Here is a 27,094-nt window from a genome sequence, read left to right on the forward strand (position 1 = left end):
ATTTTTTGTTACTTTTAGAGAGAGAAAAGGACAGAGAGAGAGAGAGAGAGAATGGGCATGCCAGGGCCTCCAGCCACCACAAATGAACTCCAGACCTGTGTGCCCCCTTGTGCATCTGGCTAACATGGGTCCTGGGGAATCAAGCCTCAAACCAGGGTCCTTAGGCATCACAGGCAAGCGCGTAACCACTAAGCCATATGTCCAGCCCAAATGTAGGTTTTTTTACTTGATTAAATTGTAATTGAGCTTTAATAGCCCAGCTCTCCTTTAAACTCAGAGTACTCCCAACTTGCTACTCCTTACTGTTTATTGGTTCATGTGGTACAGATTTTCATTTCAGTGATAACCTTTGGAAAATGTAGACACATACCAGCCACTAGCAAACAAAAGGAATTTTCTCTTAGAAATCAAAAATTGTATAGCTAAGCCTTCTTGAAAATTGTAGCAGACAGCTCCAGGTTGCTGGGATGAACTTCCAGACTAAACACAGGTATGGGATTTATTGAAGCTTATACATAGAGGGAAGTTCTATATAATGGCAGAAGAAGCTAGCTCACTTTCAGAGGTCTACACCAGAGAGAAAAGCCACTGCCATCACTATAAGCAGCATACTCCAGGATCTCCAGGCAGAGCTTTAACACCTTGCATATCTTTAGACTGGAATTCCAAATCCACCCCACACATCTTAAGGCTGGACCCTGGGATCTGCCCACAGTGACACCTCCTCCCGCCAGGTGGCTGCAGACCAAAATTACAATTTTAATAAACTCTTGAGTAAATTGGAGGACATCTATTTAAACTACCATGTAAATAGAACAAAGAATAATATTTTTTTGCTCTTAAATATAGCAGCCTAGAAATTTGTTCATTAATCATTTACTCAGCAGCACTGGATAATTTAATGAATCCCATGTAAAATTTAATTTTTCCCCTGTTTGTTTTTGTTTGCTTGTTTTGTTTTTATAATTTTTAAAACGTCTTATTTTGATTTATTTATTTGAGAGAGAGAGAGGGAGGGAGAGAGAATGGGTGCACCAGGTCCTCCAGCCATTACAAATGAATTACAGATGCATATTCCCCCTTGTGCATCTGGCTTACATGAGTCCTGGGGAATAGAACCTGGTTCCTTTGGCTTTGCAGTCAAGTGCCTTAATCGCTAAGTCATCTCTCCAGCCCACTTGTTTTGTTTTTTATATATGACCCTACTTTTTAGCCCATACTGGCTCCAAACTTGCATGTCCTCATGTCTCAGCCTGCTGACATCAGGAAATATTCTGTGGGTTTTAGAGCTCTGCTCTGTTTAATTGACTCTGGGATGTGTAACTTCTCAACAACGGTAACAAAATAACCATATTACATAGTGTGATAAGTAGCCATAGATTATGTAAGAAAAAAAATCTGAAAATACATATGTCTCTATGTGTGTGTGTGTGTGTGTGTGTGTGTGTGTGTGTGTGTGTGTGTCCGTGTGTCCCAAGCATCACCTTTGCAGTGGTAAACAGAAGCTTAATACCTTCAGTAAATATCTGGGTATAGCCGGGCGTGGTGGCGCACGCCTTTAATCCCAGCACCCGGGAGGCAGAGGTAGGAGGATCGCTGTGAGTTTGAGGCCACCCTGAGACTCCATAGTGAATTCCAGGTCAGCCTGGGCTAGAGTGAGACCTTACCTTGAAAATACATATATATATATTTGGGTATATTTACAGCACATTGACAACCTGTGATGATGCGACTGAAAGTGAACCAAAGAAGGAATGTCCACTTGAAACCAGGACTCCAGATTCTCCACACGATGATGAAACAAGCCCAGCAGAGAAAAACACAGATGACATTGTGCCAGATAATATAAAATCCAAGCCAAAGAAACAAAAAAAGAAGATTAAAACAGGTTTGTCACCCAGATTAAATGAAAATTGTGTGGCATGTTAGAAATAAGTTCACTGTGGAATTTTTCATCCTTATAACTAAAGGTTATTGGGCTAAAGATATGGCTCAGCAGTTAAGGTGCTTGTCTACAAAGCCTAGTGACCCAGGTTCACTTCCTCAGCTTCCACATAAGGCCAGATGCACAAAGTGGCACATGCATCTAGCATTCATTTGCAGCAGCTAGAAGCCCTGGTGTGCCCATTTTTTTTTTCTCTCTTTCACACCCCCTCCCAGAAATAAATAAGTAAAATCTGAAAAAAGAAAGGATATTTTTAAAAACTCAGTATAGACTGTTGCTTTTCTTGCTTCATCTAGATGAAGGCATTCATTTATTTGTAAACAGGCTTTTCTGATAAGTTTATTACCCAGGTCTTCTCTAGTTAATTCAACTCTAGGAATGATACTGATTTTGTAGTGATCATAGGAGAGACTAATTTTCCAAAAAATTTTCTATTTTTAAATGGTCTGAGTTTAGATATCAGAGTTTTAGTAGACTCAACAGAGTTGGGAAATGTTTCAGTTTTTTAATTTTTGGAAACATTTTTATAGATAAGTATTATTTCTTCCTTAAATGTTTAGAAGCATTTATTAATAAAGCCTTTTAGGATAAAATTTTCTTTGTAAGAAAAATTTTAATTTTTTAAATACATATCAGAGTCTTCATATATTTTAGTTCTTCTGGAAGCTTCTTTGATTTTTCTTTTTATGTAAGATATGGTCTTACTGTGTAATTCGGTCTCAAACTCATGATATGCATCACCACAACCGATTCTGGCAACTTTGATAGAATATATTTCTTTGAGGATTGTTCCCTTATTTCAAATCTTTAGCATCTGAAAAGACATCCATGTGTGTATTTAGTCCATGGAATTAACTTATGTTGCCTTTAAGTGGGGTTTTGTAATTTCTTCATCCTTTTCTAGTTGCTTTAATTATAAGATGCCTCCTGTAACAGCCTATGTAAAAGTAAAAATGCCAGTTTTACAAGAATCACATCTGTAAAGGATTAGTTTGACTTCTTTTCCAGTTAGTATCCTTTTATTTCTTTCTCTTATCTTATCATTCTAAGACTTCAAGCACTGTGTTAAATAGCAGTGGACAGTATTGGGCCCACAAATATGTGGACATGGATGGTGAAGGAGGACAAAAAACCTCATTAAAATAGGAGGGGGACTTGTTAGAAATGAGAAAAGGGGTTCAGTGGGGAGTGGGGGTGAGGAGACAAGAAGGTAATGGGAGGGTATTATGATCATAATACATTATATACATGTATTAAAATTGTCAGTAAAAATAGTGTTAAAAAAGAAATTCCAGTTATAAATGTATAAATGTCTATGTATAATGTAAAATGTAGTCTAAATTCATAAATACATAGAAAGTACTTAGATAGAATTATTTTTTATTTTTGGCTGATTTTCTTTCCTGTTGTTGGTCCTTGTTAGGAAAAAGTAAATATTCTTCACCCTATTTCAATGCATTTGTAAGTAGAGTACTTTTACTTTCCTGTGTGGTCTGCTACTGTCTGTCCTTTCTTTTCACTTAAAGTTCTTTTATTAACAAAGTGAAATAATTATAAAGATTATATGTAAATCTAGCTTTCCTCATCATTAGTTTCAGAGGATAATGAAGAGATTGATGGTGATGGTGTTCATGAAGTAACAAGCCGAGACAGTCCTGTTTTTCCTAAATGTTTGCTGGATGATGACCTTGTCTTGGGAGTTTACATTCACCGAACCGATCGACTTAAATCAGATTTTCTTATTTGTCACCCAATGGTAAAGATTCATGTGATTGATGAAAAGACCGGTCAGTATGTCAAGAAAGATGATAGGTAATGTTTTTGTTAATTGCATAGCTGTGAAATTGAAACTGTCTTCAATATAAACCCTCTGGTCTGCCTTGGCATTAAAGGTCTGTAGGAATAGAGCTGTGGATTTATATCAGACAGTAATCTAGTTGTAGGTGTTCATGAGCCATTTGACATTGATCAGGATGCTTTGCCAAAGAGATGGAGAACATCTGTTCATTTTAAGTTATGCTGTGAAACAAGCATTATAAGTATTATAAATGTTCTACTTTTGTAAGCTTCCACTTTTCTTTTAAAATTAATGTTGTTTGGAACTCAGTTCAGTTAAATGAATCTTGACTTTTTCCCTCCTAAGACTGCTTCTATAGGTTATACTCACTTTAGGGTCCAGATATAAAATAAATGGTTTTATTAAATTATACTATTTCAAAAAATTATTTGCTTGCAATGGGAATAAGAGAGGAAGGCATGAAGATTGTTCAAAAAGATACACATTGGCTTACTGAGTTGTTTTTGGGCATACAAAGAAAATATAATGCTCAAAAAAGTTTCTTACTTCAACAAATGTATTTTATCATAAGCTTGTTGAATGTTCTGGAGGATCTACTTTACTTCAGTCCTGTATTGTGAAGGTGCAATCATCCTTTTAGTTTTTATTTCCTTAATAAACTATTTCTGTGACTTAGCTGATAGGATATAAGTGTAAGATGATAGTAGGCACTATTGCTTTTAAATTTTTTATTAATTTTCAGAAGATTAATTTTCTAAATGGGTAAAGAACATAATTTTTAGTTTGTATCACTATGGCTGTCCTTATTTCTGGTGGCTATATGTTACATTTTTTTCTCATCTTCTAAAAATCGTAATGAATTGTTTTAACGGGAGTATTTTCCTTGAACAGTGAACGTCCTGTCTCATCTTACTATGAAAAAGACAACGTGGATTATATTCTTCCTATAATGACCCAGCCGTATGACTTTAAACAGCTAAAATCAAGACTGCCAGAGTGGGAAGAACAAATTATATTTAATGAAAATTTTCCCTATTTGCTTCGAGAGTTTGAAGAGAGTCCAAAAGTCATCCTGTTCTTTGAGGTAAGAATGGAAGGGAGCAAACAAAAGGGCAATCCTGAAAGGGTAAACTGATGACTCAGGATTCTGTCATTCAGTAGAGCAGTGTGAGAACTTAATCCCGGGGGTACAGTGCTCATGGTGGGCAGTGGCAGTGCCTGTGAGAAGAAGCCGGTTTTGAAGGAGAGAGGGTGTATTTGCGGAGTGTGTACTAGTGCCAAAAGTTGGTCTTTTGGCCCTTACAGCAACCCCATGACTATTAACTAAAGTAATGAATCTGATCTATTTGACTGTAGCCCTTCATTCCTAACCCATTTCTTAAAGTACAAAGTCATTATAACTATGTTAGAGGCTCTGAGAATAGGCATACCACCTGGAAAAAAGATAAACATACATAAATAATTGACTAATACAAAGTAGTTTATAGCCATGATGATGAACAACTTCTTACATGTGGAGGGTGAGAGCAATCAGAGAAAGCTTTAGGAAAATTGGTAGACATTGAGTTATCTAGTTTTACCTTATTTTTTTTTTAAATATTTATTTATTTATTTGAGAGAGAGGAAGAGAAAGAAACAAAGAGGGAGATAGAGAGTGAATGGGCATATGAGGGCCTTCAGTCACTGCAAACAAACTCCAAACTCATGTTACCCCTTGTGCATCTGGCTTACGTGGATATTGGGGAATTGAACCTGGGTCCTGAGGCTTTGCAGGCAAGCACCTTAACTGCTAAGCAATTTCTCCAGCTCCTCTGCTGTGTTTTTTAATTGAAAAAGAGATCAATGTCTAGATACAAGTGATTTTCCCAAAGTTACTCCCATTTTCTCTGTAGGTTATTCATTTCATGATTACTGGAGTCTCGAATAGCACAGATCTTTTCTCTAACTAAAGTTCTTTTGTCATAAGCAAAGATAAGTAGAGAAAACCTCTCTTCAGGCTTCACTAAGCTGGAGTATTTTAGTGTGTGAACAGATCAGAGCCTGACATGACCAGAACTCATTATTTGTTTAATTAGAGTGGTTTTGTGATTCAGGACTTTCAGATTATTTATGTTTATAATGTATCATATATGTATTATGTTTATGTCTATGACTATGGTTTATATGACTCACATAAAGCTTATATAAATATAGCTATGGCTTTTAAAAAAGGGATATAACATTTCACAGAATGCTTTCTTTGTCATAGAAACTCATTATTTCTTATTGGTGTTCTTTTGCAATTGGTTTGTTATTAAAAGATCAAAGAATTGCACATTATTGGATTATAAACATATTTGGATATGTTTTAAGTTTTAACTCAATATATTATTTCATATATATATATATATATATATATGTTTTTTTTTGTTTGTTTGTTTGTTTTGTTTTGCTTTTTTGAGGTAGGGTTTCATTCTAGTCCAGGCCGACCTGGAATTCACTATGTAGTTTCAGGGTATCCTCGAACGCACGGCGATCCTCCTACCTCTGCCTCCCGAGTGCTGGGATTAAAGGCATGTACTACCACTCCCGGCTATTTCCTATATAACTATTTTTATATTTCAACTATTTAAGAGTTTATTGATGACAACTAGATATCTAACAGAACTGTTTACAATTGTGATTCCATTGCTAGATATTCAGCTTAGGAGAATGTGATTCTATGAAGATTTGATTGCAGAGATATTTACTTCAACCTTGTTCAAAGTGGCAAACATTTAGAGAAATAAAGAAGCCTGAATTTCAGTCAGTAAAGAGATTTGATTAAATTGTGATTTTAATTAAGTTTATGGTATTTTTCATACAGAAGACAACTAGGTATCAGTTAGCATAATATTAATATTTACATATTGGCATGAAGAAACAGATCCACTACATATTAAAATTGTTTGCAAAATAGCATTACTGGATTTGTAGTTCCCTGCATACATATTCCTAACTAGGAATTAACAGATTAGTTTAATGTTAGTATTAATTACAAGTATCTATTCATCTGGATTACAAATTGCCTCTCTTTGATTATATAATTCCATAATGAAATAATTTTTAAAAATGTTTTTAAATTTTATATATTTATTTATATACTTGAAAGGGAGAAAGAGAGAGAGAGAATGGGCATGCCAGGGCCTCTAGCCACTGCATACGAACTCCAGAAGCTTTTGCCCCCTTGTGCATCTGGCTTACATGGGTCCTGCAGAATCAAACCGGGATCCTTTGGCTTTGCAGACAAATGACTTAAGTGCTAAGCCATTTCTCTAGCCCTAAAATGCTTTTAAATTATTTGATTGATAAAATAATTGTATATTATTTGGGTTTCAGTGTGGCATTTCAATATGGCTATACAATGTTTAATGATCAGATCAGGGTAATTGGTGTATCTTTTATATTTCAGGTAATTGATACTTTGCTTTGATTTTGAAATAAATACTAATAAAGTGGTCAAAATGAACATTCAGTAATTGGACTGAGTTAACCTGAAGGTGAATGAAAAGAGATAAAAATGTCTTTTACTCCTTACATGGGAAACATTTTTATTTTTTATTTATTTTTTTAAATTTTATTTATTTATTTATTTGAGAGTGACAGACACAGAGAGAAAGGCAGATAGAGGGAGAGAGAGAATGGGCGCGCCAGGGCTTCCAGCCACTGCAAACGAACTCCAGATGCGTGCGCCCCCTTGTGCATCTGGCTAACGTGGGACCTGGAGAACCGGGCCTCGAACCGGGGTCCTTAGGCTTCACAGGCAAGCGCTTAACCACTAAGCCATCTCTCCAGCCCGGGAAACATTTTTAAGTATTGAAATGATTTTATTTTAATAATATAGCATTAGAAAAATTTAAATTTTAAGTAGTATCATATTCTGTGAAATAATTTTTGAATTTATTTCTAGATTCTTGATTTTTTAAGCATGGATGAAATTAAGAATAACTCTGAAGTTCAAAACCAAGAATGTGGTTTTCGGAAAATTGCTTGGGCATTTCTTAAGGTATGTTTTCCATCAATTTTTAACACATTTAAAATAATCTCCAGTTGTGATTGGCTGTTTTTTCCAGTCACAGTGTACTCATGGTGTCTAAGGTAATGTTGGTGAAGAATTGGTAACTCAAGCTTTCTGGTGAGGCTCGTTGAGTCTGCAAGAGCAGACACGCGTAAAGAGCATCTGTAATGCTCCACACCTCTGTGGCGAATGGGAGGTGGAGACGTCAGAATCTCCTGGAAGCTTATAGGTCAGCTAGTCTAGCAAACACAGTGGTGAACAATGGAGACCCTGCCTCACAAGACCATGCACACACCCTGCCTCCAACAAGGTGGAGTGTGAGGAATAGCACCTGAAGTTGTCCTCTGACCCCCACACAGTCACCACAGCCTAAGCGTGTGTGCCTGAAAACATGCACATACACACATCCCTGAATTTATAAAAATACATCTGAAATACAGACTGGGGAGATGGCTCAGTCTGTAAAGTATTTGCCATGCCAGCATGAAGACCTGAGTTAAGACACCCAGCTTGTCTAGCTGAGTTGGCGATATCTAAGTTCGGTGACAACCCTGAACCAAAAAAAAATAAAATAAAATTGAGAACAATTGAGGAAGACACACACGTTCCCACATACAAATGAATACACATATGCATATACGTATATGTTACACACATATGTATTAAAGACAGAGAAACTGACATGCTTTTATACTTTCTGGCCTTCAGGCTGCTGCACTGAAAGGACACAGCTGCTGAGGGAGTACAGCTCACTGCTTGCTGAGCCCATTTTATGTGCCAGCCAACCTAAAGAATACAAGTTTTCACCTCCCTGACTCTTATTCTAGAAACTACAGCAAGAATAACACATTTGCTCCCACAACTGAGAAGTATGTGTCTCAGGTACTGTGAGGAGCTGAGGCGTGGATAGAGAAAATCGTGGTCCTATGCCGTCAGGAGAGGTTTGCTAAAGAAGAGACACATAGCTTGAGCATTGGCTAGGTACGGGCAGTGGAGAGTAGAGTTCTCAGCATAAAATCCAACATACGCAAAGTCAGGAGGAGCAAAGTGTATTTGTTTTGCTAAAAGGTCACGATTTGAGGGCAGAGGGAGGGAGGAATGGGAGAAAGAAGGAAAAGGCACACTAGACCTTGGCACTGCACGTAAACTCCAGACTCTCACTCCACTTTGTGCACCAGACTTTACGTGGGAACTGGGGAACTGAATTCATTCCAGCAGGATTTGTAGGCAAGATACTTTTGTGCATCTTGTAAGGTTGAGACAGATATGCTGTGTTTGCCATAAACTGTAATTAGAACATATCATATAGCGCAGCATTTTTACCTTTAGGGATCATCTGGATTTTAGTTACCCATCTTACAACTGGCAAAAACTACTATCAGACTCTAATTCTAATTTTCAGTTATGCTTTGGGTCTCAGGCACTTTCAATTCTCCTAGTATATATTTCTGGCTATTTTAACCATACAGTAATAAAGTTTATGTATTCAGGCTCTACCTTAAGCAACTTAGAAACATAACAACAGGGTCTAGGGTGGATCTTAATTGTGTTCCATTCTAAGCAACAGAACAATATAAAATAGATTTGGAGAATGTGACAACAGCTTATAGAAAGTATGATTTGGAAGCTGTGGAACGCCTCCATGAATTCACTGTGATAAGCTATGGGCAGGCAGTGGGAGAGCTTATGCAGGGACTGTGGACTATGTCATAATTAAAGAGTGGACAGAAACTGTTTGTATCCCTCTGTTTTACTTGACACCAATCATAGCATCGTCTCCTCAGCTCATCAACTCCATAGCATTCGTATCTTTTCTTAGAGTTGTGCGTGGCTGTATGTTGATAGGCTGTACTTTGCCACCTGTTTCTTTGTGGATACATCATTCTTGAACATGTTACAATCTAAATTTTGCCTCTGCCATTAAAACTTCTCTATCTAACCAAGTCATATTTCTTTTTGTTAAAATAAAGCATCCTTAGTTATATTTTGTCACTCATGAGGCATTTAATCACTATATATATGTATATATGTATATGTGTGTATATGTATGTATATATATATATTTTTTTTTTTTCATGGTAGGGTTTCACTCTAGCTCAGACTACCTGGAATACACTATGTAGCCTTGGTGGCTTTGAACTCAAAATAATCCTCCTACCTCTGCATCTGGAGTTCTGGGATTAAAGGCATGAGCCACCACACCTACTCTCATCACTATTTTTTTGAGATTTTTTAAAATTATTTGAGAGAGAGAGGTAGAATATAGGTATGCCAGGGTTTCCAGCCACTGCAAATGAAGTCCAAATGCATGCGCCATTTTGTGCATCTGGCTTATGTGGGTCCTAGGGAGTCAAACTTGGGTCCATTGGCTTTTCAGGCAAGTGCCTTAACTGTTAAGTCATCTCTCAAACCCAATACTCCACTGTTTTGAAGTCTTGCTACATTGAGTTTCTGGATGTCATCTTTCCTCATATTTCTTACTCCACTCCCTCATGCTCATCCTTCTCTTTTTACTCATAGTTTGATTTTTTAACTCGCTTTTTGTGGACTCTCTTTCTTACTTGTTCTTCACATTTGGAAATGGAATTATGTGCTGGACATTTCAGCTTGGATGACGCATGGGTAGACCTCATTGACTCTCATGAAATGAACATCCTGTCAGATCTCTCTCCACTTCTATCTCTCCTTCATTCTTCAGTTGGTAGAAGTGCCATTCTGCCCGGCTTCTGAAGCTTAAAACCATATGTCACACATGGCAGATTGGATTCCGATTAACCAAAGTGAAATACAATTAAACATTCACTTTCATAGTTAAAGTCACCATACTTCAGTGCCCCATACTATGTTGGGTAGGGCAGTTGTAGTGTATTCCCATCATCGTAGATAGGCCTGTTGAACAGCACTACATGTGAGTCTTTCTTGACTGTTAGCTTTCAGTTTCCAGGTTGTATTAGTCAGTAGCAGTGATTCCATATGTCTCCTGCACTTAGTTTTGATTCCCCAGTACTTACTTAAAGCCATATACACACTGTAGCACATGTATCTGGAGTTCATTTGCAGTGGCAAGAGGTCCTGGCATGCGTATTCTCTCTCTCTCTTTCCCTATGTAAGTAAAAATTACATAAAAATTAAAACCTGATAATAAACAAATAGAAACTTTGTTTCTGTGCTTAAACAATATATGTTTGAATCTTTATCATTGTTATTTCAAACACCACCATGCGAGCCAGAAAATGTAATCTTTTATATGAATCCTTATTTTCAGCTTCTGGGAGCCAATGGAAATGCAAACATCAATTCAAAACTTCGTTTGCAGCTGTACTACCCACCAACTAAGCCTCGATGCCAATCAAATGTTGTTGAGATTTTTGAATGGTGGTCCAAATGCCCAAGAAACCGTTATCCGTCAACATTGTACGTAACTGTGCGAGGACTGAAAGTTCCAGACTGTGTAAGTTCATAGTACTTATAAATATATATTCTCTTTTGTTGAAATTATGACATAATGTGTCTTCCATTTTTAAAAAGCTGAGGTCTTAAAAGTCTAAGATTTCTATGATACAAATGTACCTTCAAAGACTGCATGTTTATTTTTATAATAATGTTGTTTATTTAAGAGAAGCAGACAGGGTGAGAGACAGAGTGTGGGCTTGCAGGGTCTCTTGCCACTGCAGATGAACTTCGCATGTGTGCTGCACATCGTACATCTGGCTTTACAGGGATATTGGGGAATGGAACCCAGACTAGCAGGCTTTGCAAGCAAGCACCTTTAACCACCACTGGGCCATTTCCCTAGCCCCCAGAGACTATGTTTTATTAAGCCTGTAATAGCTGCCATTTTAGATATTTAAATGAACTTTAGGTTTTAAATGCAGATTTCATTGTAAGAAAAAAATGTTTTGGTATTATTTTGGTTTTGAAACTAAAGATAAAAGGATGCAGAGGTAGATGGAAAAATATTTCATCTTATAAAAAGCTAGAAAAAAGTCTAGAGGGATGGCTCAGCAGTTAAAGGCACTTGCTTGCAAAGCTTGACAGCCTGGGTTTGATTCCTGAGTACCCATAAAAAGCCAGATGCACAAAGTGGTTCCTGCATCTGGCATTTATTTGCAGTGACAAGAGGCCCTGGCATGGCCATTCCATGGACCCCCCCCCCCCCCCGCCCCGTATGCCCATTCCCTCTCTCTCTGTTTGCAAATAAATAAATAATGTTTATTTAAAAGCCACAAAAATATTGTAAGCTTTGCAAGCCAGATAATCTGTCACAACTTCCCAACCTTGTATTGTGAAAAGTAGCTGTATAGACATGACAAATGTCTGTACTGTGCTTGGTAAAATTTTGTTTACACCAAGAGGTAGTAATAGATTTGGTATATGAGCTGTAGTTTGCAGACTTCTGGGTTATGTATCTTATATTAGAGCTATTCAAGTACTAATAAATACTATTTCTACTGCTATTTTCTATAGATAAACATTATAATTAATTTCAGCAAAGAACTAATCCTGAAATGGAGTCTTTTACTTTTGTCTTTTGTTTTTGTGCTATCATTCCCTGCATTCTGCTCAGCTGCAAAGTCTGTAGCTGATACTATATCCTGTGACCCAGGGCTGATCTACAGTTGCTGGGATGGACTTAAATAATATCTATCAGAGGATAGATTTTTAAAACTTCAGATTTTATTATTTTAGTTTTATGATTTATAAGCCAGCACTACTATGGTGTGTCAAAGCCATGGTGTAACATCAGGTAGGTATTAAGAAAGAAGCAGACACAGAGGGACAATTACTAAAACCATTTCAAGTAGCCAAGTATGGTAGTGAATCACTGTAATCCCAGCACTTGGGAGATGGAAGCAGGAGGATCAAGAGTTTAAGGCCCACCTTGCATACACAGTCAGTTTGACGATAGCCTGGGCTACGTGAGAACCTGTCTTAACACAGCAAAATAGAATAAGTAACAAATAATGAAATCATTTCCTGCTCCATTGGACTCATTTTTTTAATCCAAATTTGTAGTTTTTGATTATAGGTCTGTAATTTCAAGTAGCTTTTATTTCATTTAGAGTAATGTACAAATGAAAATAGAATATTTTCTGAATTATATTTTCAAAATATTGCCATACTGTTTGCATCAATATTTTCAAAACAATATATGCCAGGAAAGAAGTGCACAATACAAATTTTTTTATTTTCTTGCACATTCAGATAAAGCCCTCTTGCCGTTCCATGATGGCTCTTCAGGAGGAGAAAGGTACACCAGTGCACTGTGAACGTCACCATGAGCCGAGCTCAGTAGAAACAGAACCTGGCTTAGAAGATTCAAAGGAAGTAGTCAAGTGGAAGCGACTGCCTGGGCAGGTGAGGGTTTAATGGTACTGGGTTCATTTAGAGACTTGCTACCTTAGGGACAAACTTCCATGGGCGCCTAGCTTATTCCTTAACACAGTCAGATTATCAGTGTTAACCTTAATTTAGTCTTTCCATTAGTTCACTTGACAATTAACAGAGTATCTGTTTTACTTAAAAGTACTATTTTAGGGTTTTGGAACAGTCGTATGAATAAGCTAGGGCTGACATTACAAAATACCAGACTGAGTGGTTTCAGCCAATTATTTATTTCTCAGAGTTCAGGAAGCTTATAAGTCCACCACTGAGGTGCTAGTCAGTTCATTTCCTGGTGAATGAGTCTGGTTGGTAAGGCTTCTCCGTACTGTATCCATACTTGGTGGAAGGAGAAATTAGCTTGCTCAAGTCTCAACCTATAAAGGCATTAATCTCATTTGTAAGGGAGTGCAAAGCTCAACGTGTGCATGATAGAAGCCTAGCATACCACACTGTCAGCTCTCAGGCTAAGCCTGGTTTCCAGCTAGAAGGTTTTGGAGATTCCAGCAGACTTCCATATGAAACTTTTCCTTCTGCCTTAATCACCGCTACCTTGGCCTCTCAAGTCTATTTTAAGCAAGGCTTGTTTCCCTCATTCTAATTTGTATATTCAGTTCTTTACATTATAATTCTCAAATGACTTCAATTTCAGGATATGTCGTAGTGTTAAGAGATTTTTTTTGAGGGCCCCCAATACTTTTGTTTATATGGATGTATATGAATACTCATCATATTAGAAACTAATATTGAGCAGTCTGAAAATTATTTCACCTAAATATAATAGTACAAGTCCATTAAATATTAACATATAACACCTTTCATGAAAAGTAGCAACATAAAATAGAGTGTTGGACATTTTTGAAAATGTCCTAGTATCTGGCTTAATTCACAGTGTTTCTGGAATTTCATAATGCTTCTGTATTGGCTCTCCTAAGCTATCATATCTCATTCATACTTTGCAAGACTATAGCATTTGCTTATGAAAGACTGAAACTGAAAAAGGCTAATGACATCTTAGACTAGTTGTGAAAAGAAGTTGACCTGAAGGGATCTCAGGACTCACAAAGTTCTCCAAATCCCACTTCAGAACAACTCATCTCTATATGGTCATATTTATACTATTTTTCTTCACAACTTTACTTGAAAGCAAAAAATATTGTTTTACTCTTTTCCTATCTATCATGGGAAGCTTCCAAGAGTGCAGTATTGCTTTGTCTCCATGTTACAGGATAAACATTCCTTATCCAAAATACTTGGGACCAGAGACATTTCAAATTTTGGAGTTTCTTTAGATTTTGGAATATTTGCATAGAATCTACTAGTTAAGTACCTGGAATAGACAGTCCTACAATGCTGGGATGAACATTTAAACCAACATAGTCTGTGGGAGGAAGGGATTTATTTCAAGCTTATAGATCCAGGGGAAGTTCTACCAATGAAAGAAGCAACTGGCTCCCTTTCACAGACCCATGCAGAGAGAAAAACTGCTGTGACCAAAGCACCAGCACCAGCACACACACCACCACCAGCAGCAAACCACTAACCATCAGGGAGAAGGGCCCCCAAAGCTCAGACCTCTCTGGATTTCAGATCCATCCCCAGTGGCATGCCCTTGCATCAGGGGTCTGGGCTGAAGCTGCCAACTTAATTTTAGTGCAACATCTGTGTCTATGAGGCCATGCATTCAAACTACCACAGCACCCCTAACCCATCTGAAATCTAGAATGTTCCAAAAGAGAACTCTAGATTTTCAGATTAGGAATGTTCAACTTATATTATGTTTGAAATATTTCAACCACAATAAAAGTGTAAAATGTATCTGTGGGGACTAGGAAGATGGCTCAGTGGATAAGTTCTTGCTATACAACATGAGGACCTGAATTCAGATCAACATGGAAAGCTGAACATGGAAGCACATGCCTGTGTCCCACATGCTAGGAGTGAGGCAGGGAGATGAAGGGTAATGTCTGGGGCTGACCCACACTAGCTGGAAAAAATGGTGACATCCAAGTTCAGTGAGAGACATTTTCTCAAGGAGATAAGATAGAAGAGTAATAGGACAAATGAGGTCATCTTCTGACCTTTACACATGAGCACAGCCACATGCACCTGCACATACATGTGCATACACATACATACATGATGTACCATACAGGCACACACTTTAGAAATGTAACTCTAAAGCTGGAGTCAAAGAAAGTCAGATGTAAAGACAGACAAATGAAGAGGATGAGAATAGTATTCTCACTCATAGTGGATTGTCTGGAACTTGAGAAATAATGGAAGGTTTCAGGTGGAAGGAAAACATGATAGCAGTCCTATTTTTGGATAAATTAAGGCTGGCAGTGCTATGTGAGGTCCAGAAGTAAGATTGATTAGGTTAGAGAAACCTGCTAGATGGCATTTTCAGTCATGGATGTGTGACATGATACAACACTATCCTTGTGTAAGCAGTGCAAAAATGAAAAATAAGATTGAAAGTAAGACACCACAGGATGTGGTAGCAGCTGAAATATTACAAAGGAAACAGTTACAAACTCACTACTGTTGAGTGCCTATTCTGTGTAGGCTCCAGTGCAAACCCTGGGAATACAAATCACAGGGTACTGCTTTCAGAGATGTTAGCCTAGGCCATTAGGTTGAGTTTTCCCCAACTGTACTTCCCACTCTAGGAGTAGCAGCAAGTGGTAGAAAACTTCCTATTTGTCTCATTTAATTTTTGCATTTTACTACCTTTTCCCTTTGCTTAATTATTAGCCTGAAGAATACAGGAATGAAATGGGTAGCATGGTGTCTGTTATATTACTGATGCCTAAGAAATACCTGTTGAGTTTTTCACATCCTTAATAGCTTCCCATAATGCTACCTATAGACTATTAAATCTTGATGCCATTTGAATAAGGCCCAATGCCTATGTAGAAAGCAAGCACAGTAGTCTCTGACAGTCCATTAAGCTAGGCTTGACCTGACTAATCCCCACTAGCTATATTTAGCTAATAATGTTCACTGTTGGCTGAGAAGAGCTACTCATAGGATTGCTGTGATGAATATACTCAAAGCATTTGCAGTGAGGAATAACATTCACTGTATACTGTGAGGGCTTGACATAAATGAACTTAAGAACTTTTTGAGTGACACAGAAACTGTGGCCTACTAAGATTGGAAGAGATAGGACAAACACAAATAAGCAGTATTTCCTGTGGCAGAGATTAATATCAGAAAATTGTATCTGCTTGTAGGGAATGAAAACATAGAAATTATGTGGAAACTTTAATATAATTAATAAGTGAGAGATTTAGAGGGGATGATTGATGAGCCTCACCTTCAGTGAATGCTTGAAGCTTCAGATAGTTCTGAACCCTGTACACGCTACCTTTTTCCTGTGTTCATGCCTACAGAAAAGCTTGCTTATAAATTGGATTCTGTGTAAATGTCTCCTTCTTGTTTTCAGTAATGGCTCAGGATCACTCATGTTATGGGATACCTTACTGAAATCTTTATTCAGGCTTAGTGCTTTCTGACATGATATATTGCCATCAGTTGGGGCATGTTTTCCCCCTCCTCCATTTTTCTCTTACTCCTCTTTTCTCTCTCCTAGTCCTTTGTCTAACTGCATAGCCTAGGGTGGCCTGGAACTTGCTATGTATGCAAATGCTGGTCTTAACTCTTGATCCTCTTGCTTTGGCCTTCCAAGCAGCTTCCTTTGTAGGCATATGTCAGCAAGCCCAGCTCCAGAACGTGCTTTCTGTTCATATTGTATCCCCACAAATGTAGCATCTTTTCCATATTTAAGCACTTGTCATGGTGGCCATAAATTTTGCACTGTTAGCATGGCATGGTGGTGCACGCCCTTAATCTCAACACTTGGGAGGCAGAGGCAGGAGGGTTGCTGTGAGTTTGAGGCCACCCTGAGACTGAGTGAGACCCGACCTCAAACAAAACAAAACAGTAAAAAATTTTCAGTGTAAGGTATTATTGCCAAGTTATTATAGGTTTTTATTTTCCTTATTCACCATTTCAGACAGATTTGTTCTGCCAGTAGATCTAGCAAACTCAGTCTTTTATTAGTCCCTTCATACATTTGGCATTTCACATTTACACTTAGAGAAGCATTTTCCGTCTTCCACTGGAATATCAGCCCTACCCTTATGCTTTGGAGCCATTATGAGTGAAGTAAGGTTCACTTGATTGAAAGCACTGCAATACAGTGACAGCTGATCTGATACCCAAGTTGACTATGGAGTAGCAGCAGGCAGGTGGCATATATAGCACCAGAGTGATGTCCCAGATAGGACACAGGTGACAGGATTTTATCAGACTATTTAGAAAGGTACACACTTAAAACAAGGATTTCTTTTTTTATCATTTTTTTTCTTTTCACAATTTGTATTAGCATTTTCCATGATTATAAAAAATATCCCATGGTAATACCCCCCTCCCCACCCCCCCCAAACAAGGATTTCTTACTTCTGAAGCTTTCCATTTCATATTTTCAGGCCATAGTTGACCTTGGTAACTGAAAATACAGAAAACCAAAGCTCAGATAAGTAAGAGATAACTGTATATTTTGGAAAGATCAACAAAGTATGCTGACTTTCAAAGAGAAAAAGAATGAACATCCATACTTCTGAAGTTAAACTGGAATATTTGTCATGTATGGTTTAAAAATGTTTGTGCTCTCTGGATCTTGGGAAATCGCTCAGTGGTGAACAGTGCTTTTGGTGCAAAAATGAAGGCCTGAGAGGCCTGGACCATCTGAATTCAATTCCCCAGTACCCAGTAGCTGGACTTGACCACATACACCTGTAACGCTAATCCTGTAAGGAGCAGAAACTGAATTGCTAGGGCTCTTGGAACTAGCAGTTCTGGGGAGCGGGGAGGAGGGGCACAGAGGATAAAGGGGATGGGGTGGGGAGAGACTTGGTCTCAGAGAAACACTGGGATGAGCAGAACAGCAAGACAGTGCCCAACAATGTCCTCTGGCCTGTGTGTGCAATGCATATGATGTGCACGTCTGCACACACATGTGTACAAACACACAAACACAACATTACACTACACAGAACATGCAATAAAAAGAAAGAAAAAGGATATTTGTAACCTTAGAAAGAGTGACTTGTCTGTTGTTGTGAAGCTGTGACACGCATTCTTTTGTGGCTATGTAGAAGCAGTGACCGTCTGAACACATAAAGTGTTGAAATTATCTTCAATATTTTAGATGAACTAGGCACTAGTTAGACATAAAGAGTATATGTTCACTTAATTTTTGGAGAACAAGTTCTCTGTTTAGAAAAATAACTTACTACGCTGCTTCATTATTCTACTTAGATGTGTTGTCCTTTGTGTCACATTAAGAGACCTTTGGAAAATCTCACGGTAATTGAAATAAACTAGTCTTTTATCTTAGTGTTTCCTTGTTTATTTCCAATGTACCTTTTAGGCTTGCCGCATACCCAACAAGCACCTGTTTTCACTGAACGCTGGAGAGCGAGGATGTTTCTGTCTTGATTTCTCCCACAATGGAAGGATCTTAGCAGCAGCCTGTGCCAGCCGAGATGGATACCCAATTATATGTGAGAAAAAACCCCACCTGTTAAATCTGATTGTAGTCTGTGGAGTAGACATTCTTTAATTTCAAAAATTCATGGAAAAAAAATTCATGGAAATCTTAAGCAATTCCAAGGACTAGTAAATTAACAAATTTCTTCCATAAAAGAAAGCTACTACACAATAACTGTTCAGAAGGATTGAGAGTGAGCAAATGAAAAATGTCACGTTTTGTAACATGCAGAAGGATTTTTAAAAACATTTCATTTCAAATGTCAGAATTGAGAAACATGAAGGGCTAATCAATCTCAGGGGAACTTCACTCCATTGTGAGTATCTGAGAGCCATGGTGATTGAATCACAAGAGCCCAAAAATGTGTTGTGCACCTGAATTCTGGCAAATGAAAAAGTGTGTGGGCCATACTTTCTTGTTTATTTTTTTCATGTCTAAACACTGTGCTGAAGACTGGATATTTTTTAATATTTTATTTATTTATTTATTTGAGGGAGATACAGAAATAGGCAGGGGGAGAGAGAGAGAAAGAGAAAGGGCACTCCAGGGCCTCCAGCCACTGAAAATGAACTCCATATGCATTTGCCCCCTTGTGCATCTGGCTTACATGGGTCCTGGAGAATCAAACTGAGATCCTTTGGCTTTGCAGGCAAGTGCTTTAACCACTAAGCCATCTCTCCAGCCCCAAGACTGGATATTTTAAATAATACAGTGCAGAAGCTAGTTCTTCCTTTTTCCTTCTTTCACCTCTGTAGGCTTTGTCCTTGTGTCTGGCTGTGGAGTTACTTTCTGAAATTATTCTGTCTGTGTTCGTTGTTGTACCAGCTCTGTAAACTCCGCTCAGGCTGGTCAGCTAGTGGGTTGGACAGGTTATTTTAAAATACCTTGTGCGGTCAGTTCTGATGTCCTTTGCAGTTTATTTCCAGAATTCTGAAGCACTGCTTTGAGAATTTTAACCAGTTCTTTCATTACCCTTAAGGGCAGATTTTCCTAAATCCTTAAGTTGAGGGCTTACTCTTTTGATGGCTGGCTGATTTCACCACTAGGTGGAAGTAGAGACTTGGAAGCTGTTCTATGTTGCATTTAGTATAGATTTCATTGTGTGAGAGAGATTAATAGCACAAGACTTTTTGTCTGTTCAGAGTGTCTTGCTGTTAACTAGTCTTTGTCATTTTAGTATTAGAGTTTCTCTGACACAGCATAAATTTCTCATTACTTTGGTTGTTATAAGTTAGTTGATTTAAAAGTAAAATGATACCTTATTTGTTAAACACCAAGTTACAGAGTGTTTAAAGTGAATTGCAATGTAAAAGATGCTATTTATTATTTTACTTACAGATAGCTGACGCTTCTTAATGTTTCTTGAGAACAATTGATAGTATATGAAAGTATATTGTGTAAATTCTTGAATCTAAAGTAAATGAACATTATTGAGTAGATTATGAATATTTATTTACATTGAAATATCTTTAGTTCTGAGTTGACAGATGGTTCTTAACTTTTGCCAAAATTATTATAAAGTGTGTGTGTGTGTATGTATATATATATGTATGTATATGTATATATGTATATGTATGTATTTTGATTGAAGATTCTCTAGAAATTTTCTAAATGTTTTTCTCAGTATATGAAATTCCTTCTGGACGTTTCATGAGAGAATTGTGTGGCCACCTCAATATCATTTATGACATCTGCTGGTCCAAAGATGATCGCTACATCCTCACTTCATCATCTGATGGCACTGCCAGGTTAGTATGCTTCAAGAAGTGCTTATACATGCTGTTTGCCATTTCGGGGAGCTAAGAGCATGAAAGACAGGTAAGTACTGCTCCAGCCCCATCTTGCTATGAAGGGACCATTATAAATACGTATCCTGAAGACTGATTCAATAAATAGTTGTAAAGCTTTTCTTTGAAGGTATTTCTTTAAAATATTTTTATTATATAATATAAAGCATTTCTGGTCCTTAACTATTTTAAGTGATTATTATGTAAACTGGTTAATTAATACTTTGAGAGAAGGTTATAAAACTTGAGATTTTTCCTAGGATGTGAGCAAGGATTCTCTCTTCACATCACTGCATGTGGGGCTCGAACCCAGTAGTGCTCAGTACACAGGTCTAGAGGAAGTACTAAATAGGTGTCTTCTGTTTTAAAGAGCTTTGTGAATTGTTAAACATTTGCATTTTCACAATGCCAGCATTAGATTATTCCCTTTCAGGTAATAAGTACCATGACACGTTTTATTTATGTGTCTATCTCTATATGTTTTAACTTTATTGGTGTGTGTGCCTTGTATTCTTGTGTGTGTGTGTGTTTATGTGTATGTGTGTGTGTACACAGGTGCATGCATGCACACACGTGGAGGTCAGAGGACACCTTTCTGGGCAATTTGTACCTTCCTGTCTCGTGTGGGGCAGTCATTCTTGCTCTGTTGCTCTGCTGTTCTTTGCTATGTTCAACATGACCTTCCAGGGAATTCTTCTGTCTCCAGCTTCCATCCAGCATCAGCATGCTTGGATTATAGGAGCCCTCCAGGGCTTCAGCTTTTTACATGGGGTTTGGGATAAAAGTCAAATACTCCAGCTTGAGCTTTATTAACAGGCCATTTCCACCACTTCTTTTTTTTTTTTATTTTTGTGACAAAATCTTTCTGTGTAGCATAGATTGGCCTTGAATTTATGATCCTTCTTTGTCAGTTTCCTGAGTGCAGTGATTGCAGGCTGATACCATTTTACTTGTTAATGACCTCCATCTTCTACCTTTTCCCTGAGAGTTTGTCTTTCTGCTATAGAATTCCATTTGAATGGCCTGCTGCCATCTTGAATCAAAATCAAATTTGCCAACCTCCCCAAATTTCATTTTCCCTTTCAGTCTTTACATGTATGTGTGTGTGCATGCATGGTGTGTGTGTGTGTGCGTGCACATGTGTGTGTTCTAAGAATTTAGAATAGTCCTCCTCTCTTTCTTTATGTTCTCTCTTTCTACATCTAACTAGCACTGAAGTCTGCCAGTTCTCCCTCCGGAAAGTCCCACCATTCTATCATGTCCTTCCTATCCTCGACAGGTTTGCCTTCTTTCATGCCCTGTTTTGATTTTTCCCTTAAATTATTTCTGCCATGCTTGCCCAGTGTTCCGTGTGTATCTGTGTCCCTCTGCTGTCCTAAAATTACCTTTCAAAATCTGCTTTTATAATATTTAACAAATCTTTCAGTACATATTACCCACTTGAAAATGTCCTAGCTCCACACTCCCAGCATGGCATATCGATGCCCCTCAATAATGGACCTTCCATCTGCATTTGCCACAGACCCTTTGCTATATCCACACAGTCTTTGAAAAAGTTCCTCTATATCTTGTCTTCATTGAAATTTCTGTGCCCTTTTATCTACCTCTCCTACAGTTAAGTTCCCAGCTGGGGCTGGAGAGATGGCTTAGTGGTTAAGCGCTTGCCTGTGAAGCCTAAGGACCCCGGTTCAAGGCTAGGTTCCCCAGGTCCCACGTTAGCTAGATGCACAAGGGGGCGCACGCGTCTGGAGTTCGTTTGCAGTGGATGGAGGCCCTGGCACGCCCATTTTCTCTCTCTCTCCCTCTATCTGTCTTTCTCCCTGTGTCTGTCGCTCTCAAATAAATAAATAAATAATGAACAAAATATTTAAAAAAAAAAGTTCCCAGCTGCCTAATTCTCTTATTCACCAAAACTTAAGTGCCGTCCATGAGCCATGGTGAGTTTGTAGTCTTCATTTAGAATTTAACCCAAATCTCATTATTTTTTTTATCATAGACTTCCCCTACAACATACAGAGCTCATTGTAGTTAACTGTGTTTTTCCCTATGTAGCTTTAAAATGATAACAATTTGGACTTTTTATATTACAAAAATATTGTGAAAGTATTTACTGGATGAAGGGAGAAGCATTGTAGCTAGAACCAAAAAGAGAGAGTGCTTGTGAATGTATAAGCTAGAGTCCAAAGGAAGGGAAGTAGAATTACTAATCCTCACAGGTAGCAGAATTATCCATTTCTGCTTTCCTGAGATCACTGTCACGTGTTTTTACTGGTGGTTCCCCAGTAACTGCTTCCCACTGGCTAGCTGTCTGACACATGACTTTAGCATATATCTCCTTCTTGGGTTATTTCCAGATTAATCTTTTTATGTTTTTCAAGTCCACAGCTTCTAAGATTACCATGTGCAGTAGGCTTGTATGTCCTCACTCTTCTCTTTCACATATATAATGGTTTTCTTTCTGATATATATACTATTTCAAACAGTGACACTAAGATTTATTAGTAAGTAACTGAGGTTTTTACCTTCTAAGTAGCATAATGTTCTCTTCAAATTAGCAATTTTATTCTTTGAACGCCTATGCTATTTCATATAGCATGTATTCCTTGAAATTTTACTATAATAAAAATGTTTGTGCAGTAACTGTTTGTGCTTTCTTTTCACTTGAAAACATCTTTTACTTACTTCTTTACTAGTTTAGGTTTTTAGTAATCAGCCTATATTTTAAGCAGCTGCTAAGAAAGAACAGAGAATGCTATTCTTTTAAAAAAAAATTTTTTTGTTCATTTTTATTTACTTATTTGAGAGTGACAGAGAGAGAAAGAGGCAGAGAGAGAGAGAGAGACAGACTGGGTGTGCCAGGGCCTCCAGCCACTGCAAACAAACTTCAGACACATGTGCTCCCTTGTGCATCTGGCTAACATGGGTCCTGGAGAATCGAGCCTCGAACTGGAGACCTTAAGCTTCACCGGCAAGTGCTTAACCACTAAGCCATCTCTCCAGCCCATAGAATGCTGTTCCTTTTTTTGAGGGGGGTTGGTTGACGTAGGGTCTCACTCTAGCCCAGGCTGACCTGGAATAATTCACTATGTAGCCTCAGAGTGACCTTGAACACACGATGATCCTCCTCCCTCTGCCTCCCAAGTGCTGGTATTAAAGGCAGGCCCCACCACACCCGGCTTAGAGAGAGAAGAGAGAATGCTATTCTTGAATAGCCAACTGTATTTTTAATGTTATGTAAAATTTGGTTCACAACTTAATTGCCTTAATTCTTAAGTAGCAATTAAAGATAAGCTATACATCCTAAAGTAAAAATGTTTCCTGATAACTTAATCCATAAAATATAATATAGAATATCCAGTGGTTCAGCTTATGAATGCTGAAAGTGGTAGCATGCACTTCTAATCCCAGTGCTGGGTAGGTGGAGACAACAGGACTTCTGGGGCTCACTGGCCAACTAGTCTAAGCACACGGATGAGCTCCAAGCCAGTGAAAGAGACTGTCTCACAAAAGGTCTGACTGCATTCCTGACAAATACACCACGGTTGCATAAAAACATAATAAACAAATAAAAACATTATTTAAAGAAAAGATAGAATATTAAACATAAAGGTAGTATTTAAATACAGCAGAGTCTGTTTTCCTACAAAAGTACCATTATTTTAATCAAGAATTCAGTAATTTCAGTATGGCCTTGAAGTCTTAGAATCTTCATGTTTATCATACAGGATTTTAAATTACAAATATAAGAGTTCATGGGGTATGTAGTTTTTGTTATACCCACTAGTTAGTATTTTGTATAAACAGTATACATAACATAAATTTTTTAAAAAGTCATTGTTTCTTCCCGTGTTTTAAAATGCATACTGTACTATATAATATCTTGGTATTCAGTACTAATAAAACAAAATTAGGGGCTGGAGAGATAGCTCAGAAGTTAAGGCGCTTGCCTGCAAAGCCTAAGGACCCATGTTTAACTTTCCAGGTCCCACATAATCCAGATGCACAAGATGACATAATCATGCCAGGTCGCACATGTGCACGAGGTAGTGCACACGTCTGGAGTTTGATTGTAGTGGTTGGAGGACCTAGTGTTTCATTTCTCTCTCTCTCTCTGTCTCTCTCACTGTCTTATGAAACAAGGCCAGTCTGTTGGGATTGCCTCAAAAAAGAAGTTTAAAAAACTCAAATGTCAAAAGAGGTTTAAAATGTAGATTATATCCAAATAAAAATAAGTTGTTAATTTTGTAGTATAGGGTATATAGGTCAGTGGTACTAGATTATAGTTGATAGATAAACTATACTTGATAAGAAATAGCTTTGTCTATTATTTCACATTATTCTGGCCATCACATGCTAGTTTTATCACTGGTTGCTGACTTGCCTCCAGAAGGTCTATTGGCTATAGGTGCAGTCTTACAAAAATTCTATTTATATTATTCAGAAGCAACATATAACTTTTTATCCTTTTCCAGGGTATGGAAAAATGAAATCAACAATACAAATACTTTCAGAGTTATACCTCATCCTTCTTTTGTTTACACGGCTAAATTCCATCCAGCTACAAGGGAGCTGGTGGTTACTGGCTGTTATGATTCTGTGATACGGGTCTGGAAAATTGATATGAGAGATGATGCTGCCATATTAGTCCGACAGTTTGATACTCACAAGAGCTTTATCAACTCTCTCTGTTTTGATGATGAAGGTACGTCACAGAATAGTTTCTAAATGAACTGCAGAAAGAAATCATTTTTTATTTCACTTAATAGTGATTTAAGCTTGAGAGTCTTTTGTAATGTATCAATAATATTGATGCATACTTAAGATTATTTTTAGTTTTTAAGTCACACAACAGATTTAACACTGATAAGTGTTATGGTTATAATTTAAAAGTTACTAAATTTCTAAACATTTAGATTCAACCATCCTTCTTCTAATAACAAGTCTTATGCTGAATTTCATATTTTTATTTTGGTTGGAGATTCTATCATTCTTAGAGACTATTTTTAACAACCCTTTAAGTGGTACAAAATTAAGGAGATTGGAAAAGTTCCAAAAGGATATAAGTAGATATATTGAACCTGTCAGTGGATATATTATAAAAGAAAGATATTTTTCAAAAATTGGCCATAAGATATTCAAATATGAAAAAGGAAAAAAAAGGAAAGAAATGGCTCTCTGTGGCTCTGACAGGTAAAGATGGATTCAAAGCTAAAGAAGATAGATTTTTTTCTTTTTTAATTTACTAAGAAAGAAATTTCTTCCACATTGAGGCTTTCACCAGTTGGATCAGATTTTTTTTTTTTTTTTTTCCGAGGTAGGGTCTCACTTTAGTACTGGCTGACCTGGAATTCACTATGTAGTCTCAGGGTGGCCTTGAGCTCACGGCGATCCTCCTACTTCTGCCTCCCAAGTACTGGGATTAAAGGTGTGCGACACCACACCCAGCTAGGATAAGCTATTTTTGTGAACTATTAAATTCACAGTTGCCAGAAAAATCTTTTGTTAGTGATGTGCAAGCTATTGCTCAATGGCTATGAAGTTGAAATTGATGGTCTCTGATATCATTTGACTTTAAAGAATTGACATTAAACCATTGAGACTTGTTACTTACTATTTTATTCGTTCTCTGATCATGTACTGAGTTTAACAAGGCCTCCAAATTATGCAGTAGTGGGTGGAGAGCCAGTATTTTTCTAGGGTAATAGAGCAAATTGTGCAGGCAAATGTCAGTGAGGAGCACACACGTGTTAGGTCATTCATGCAGTCTGGAGCATTAGATATGTACATATGCACTGAGGTGCTTGTTTCTGTCTGCATTCAGATTCAAGTAACTACCAAGGGAAGTAAGTCCTCAAAAATAAAATAATGAAGGACTTAAAGATAATCGGGGTTAGACTGTGAATTATATTTTGCTTACTTGCTTTTAACAACTGAAAAACTTGTAGTAGAATTCCAATTCTTCAGCTGTCTTTGTGGAGTATGGTTTTCCTTAACTTGGCATTGTTTTTCCTCACTTCTTGTGTCATTCTTAAGTGAGTAATTTGATTCTTTTAACATAGGTCATCACATGTATTCTGGAGACTGCACAGGGATGGTGGTTGTTTGGGATACTTATGTGAAAGTTAATGACTTGCAGCATTCAGTACGCCACTGGACTGTAAATAAGGTATAAAGTCACATTTCTTTTTTAAACTATTATTTGTTTATTGTGTGTGTGTGTGTGTGCATGCACACACATGTGCACGATGCACATAGGCGTATCTTGCTACTGCAAACAAACAGTAGACACTTGTGCCTTTTGTGTCAGGCTTCCATAGGTGACCAGGGAATTGAACCCAGGCTGGCCGCCTTTGCAAGCAAGTGTCTTTAACCACTGCCCCGTCTTCCTAGCCTCTAAAGTCATCTTTCATGAAGAAAATTGGAAGGAAGGGACACCAAACATATGACTTTATGATAGGCTTAAGGGCATTCTGTTCTGTCTTCAAAAACTTGAGTTTGTCTCAGACTCTAAATGTCACTTATCACTTATGATCATATTTCCCTAAAAGCTGATTGATAACAACTTAAAGAGTTTTGTTTTGACTGC

The 27,094-nt window shown here is 37.6% G+C and overlaps 1 protein-coding gene across 5 annotated transcripts in view; it reads left to right on the top strand.

Annotated features, from left to right (window-relative positions):
* Window positions 1-27,094, top strand: part of Ahi1 (Abelson helper integration site 1) — a 151,697-nt gene that overhangs the window by 12,747 nt on the left and 111,856 nt on the right. For all 5 annotated transcript variants that reach the window (XM_045159340.1, XM_045159342.1, XM_045159343.1 and 2 more), the window contains exons 3-12: window positions 1,707-1,888; window positions 3,538-3,757; window positions 4,635-4,827; window positions 7,672-7,767; window positions 11,045-11,230; window positions 12,985-13,137; window positions 18,602-18,734; window positions 20,346-20,469; window positions 24,981-25,210; window positions 26,568-26,674. In XM_045159340.1, the coding sequence (XP_045015275.1) occupies window positions 1,707-1,888; window positions 3,538-3,757; window positions 4,635-4,827; window positions 7,672-7,767; window positions 11,045-11,230; window positions 12,985-13,137; window positions 18,602-18,734; window positions 20,346-20,469; window positions 24,981-25,210; window positions 26,568-26,674 (1,624 nt within the window). The remainder of the gene's footprint in view (window positions 1-1,706; window positions 1,889-3,537; window positions 3,758-4,634; window positions 4,828-7,671; window positions 7,768-11,044; window positions 11,231-12,984; window positions 13,138-18,601; window positions 18,735-20,345; window positions 20,470-24,980; window positions 25,211-26,567; window positions 26,675-27,094) is intronic.

This window comes from Jaculus jaculus, chromosome 9 (genome assembly GCF_020740685.1).
Source record: "Jaculus jaculus isolate mJacJac1 chromosome 9, mJacJac1.mat.Y.cur, whole genome shotgun sequence".
Classification (NCBI taxonomy): Eukaryota; Metazoa; Chordata; class Mammalia; order Rodentia; family Dipodidae; genus Jaculus; species Jaculus jaculus.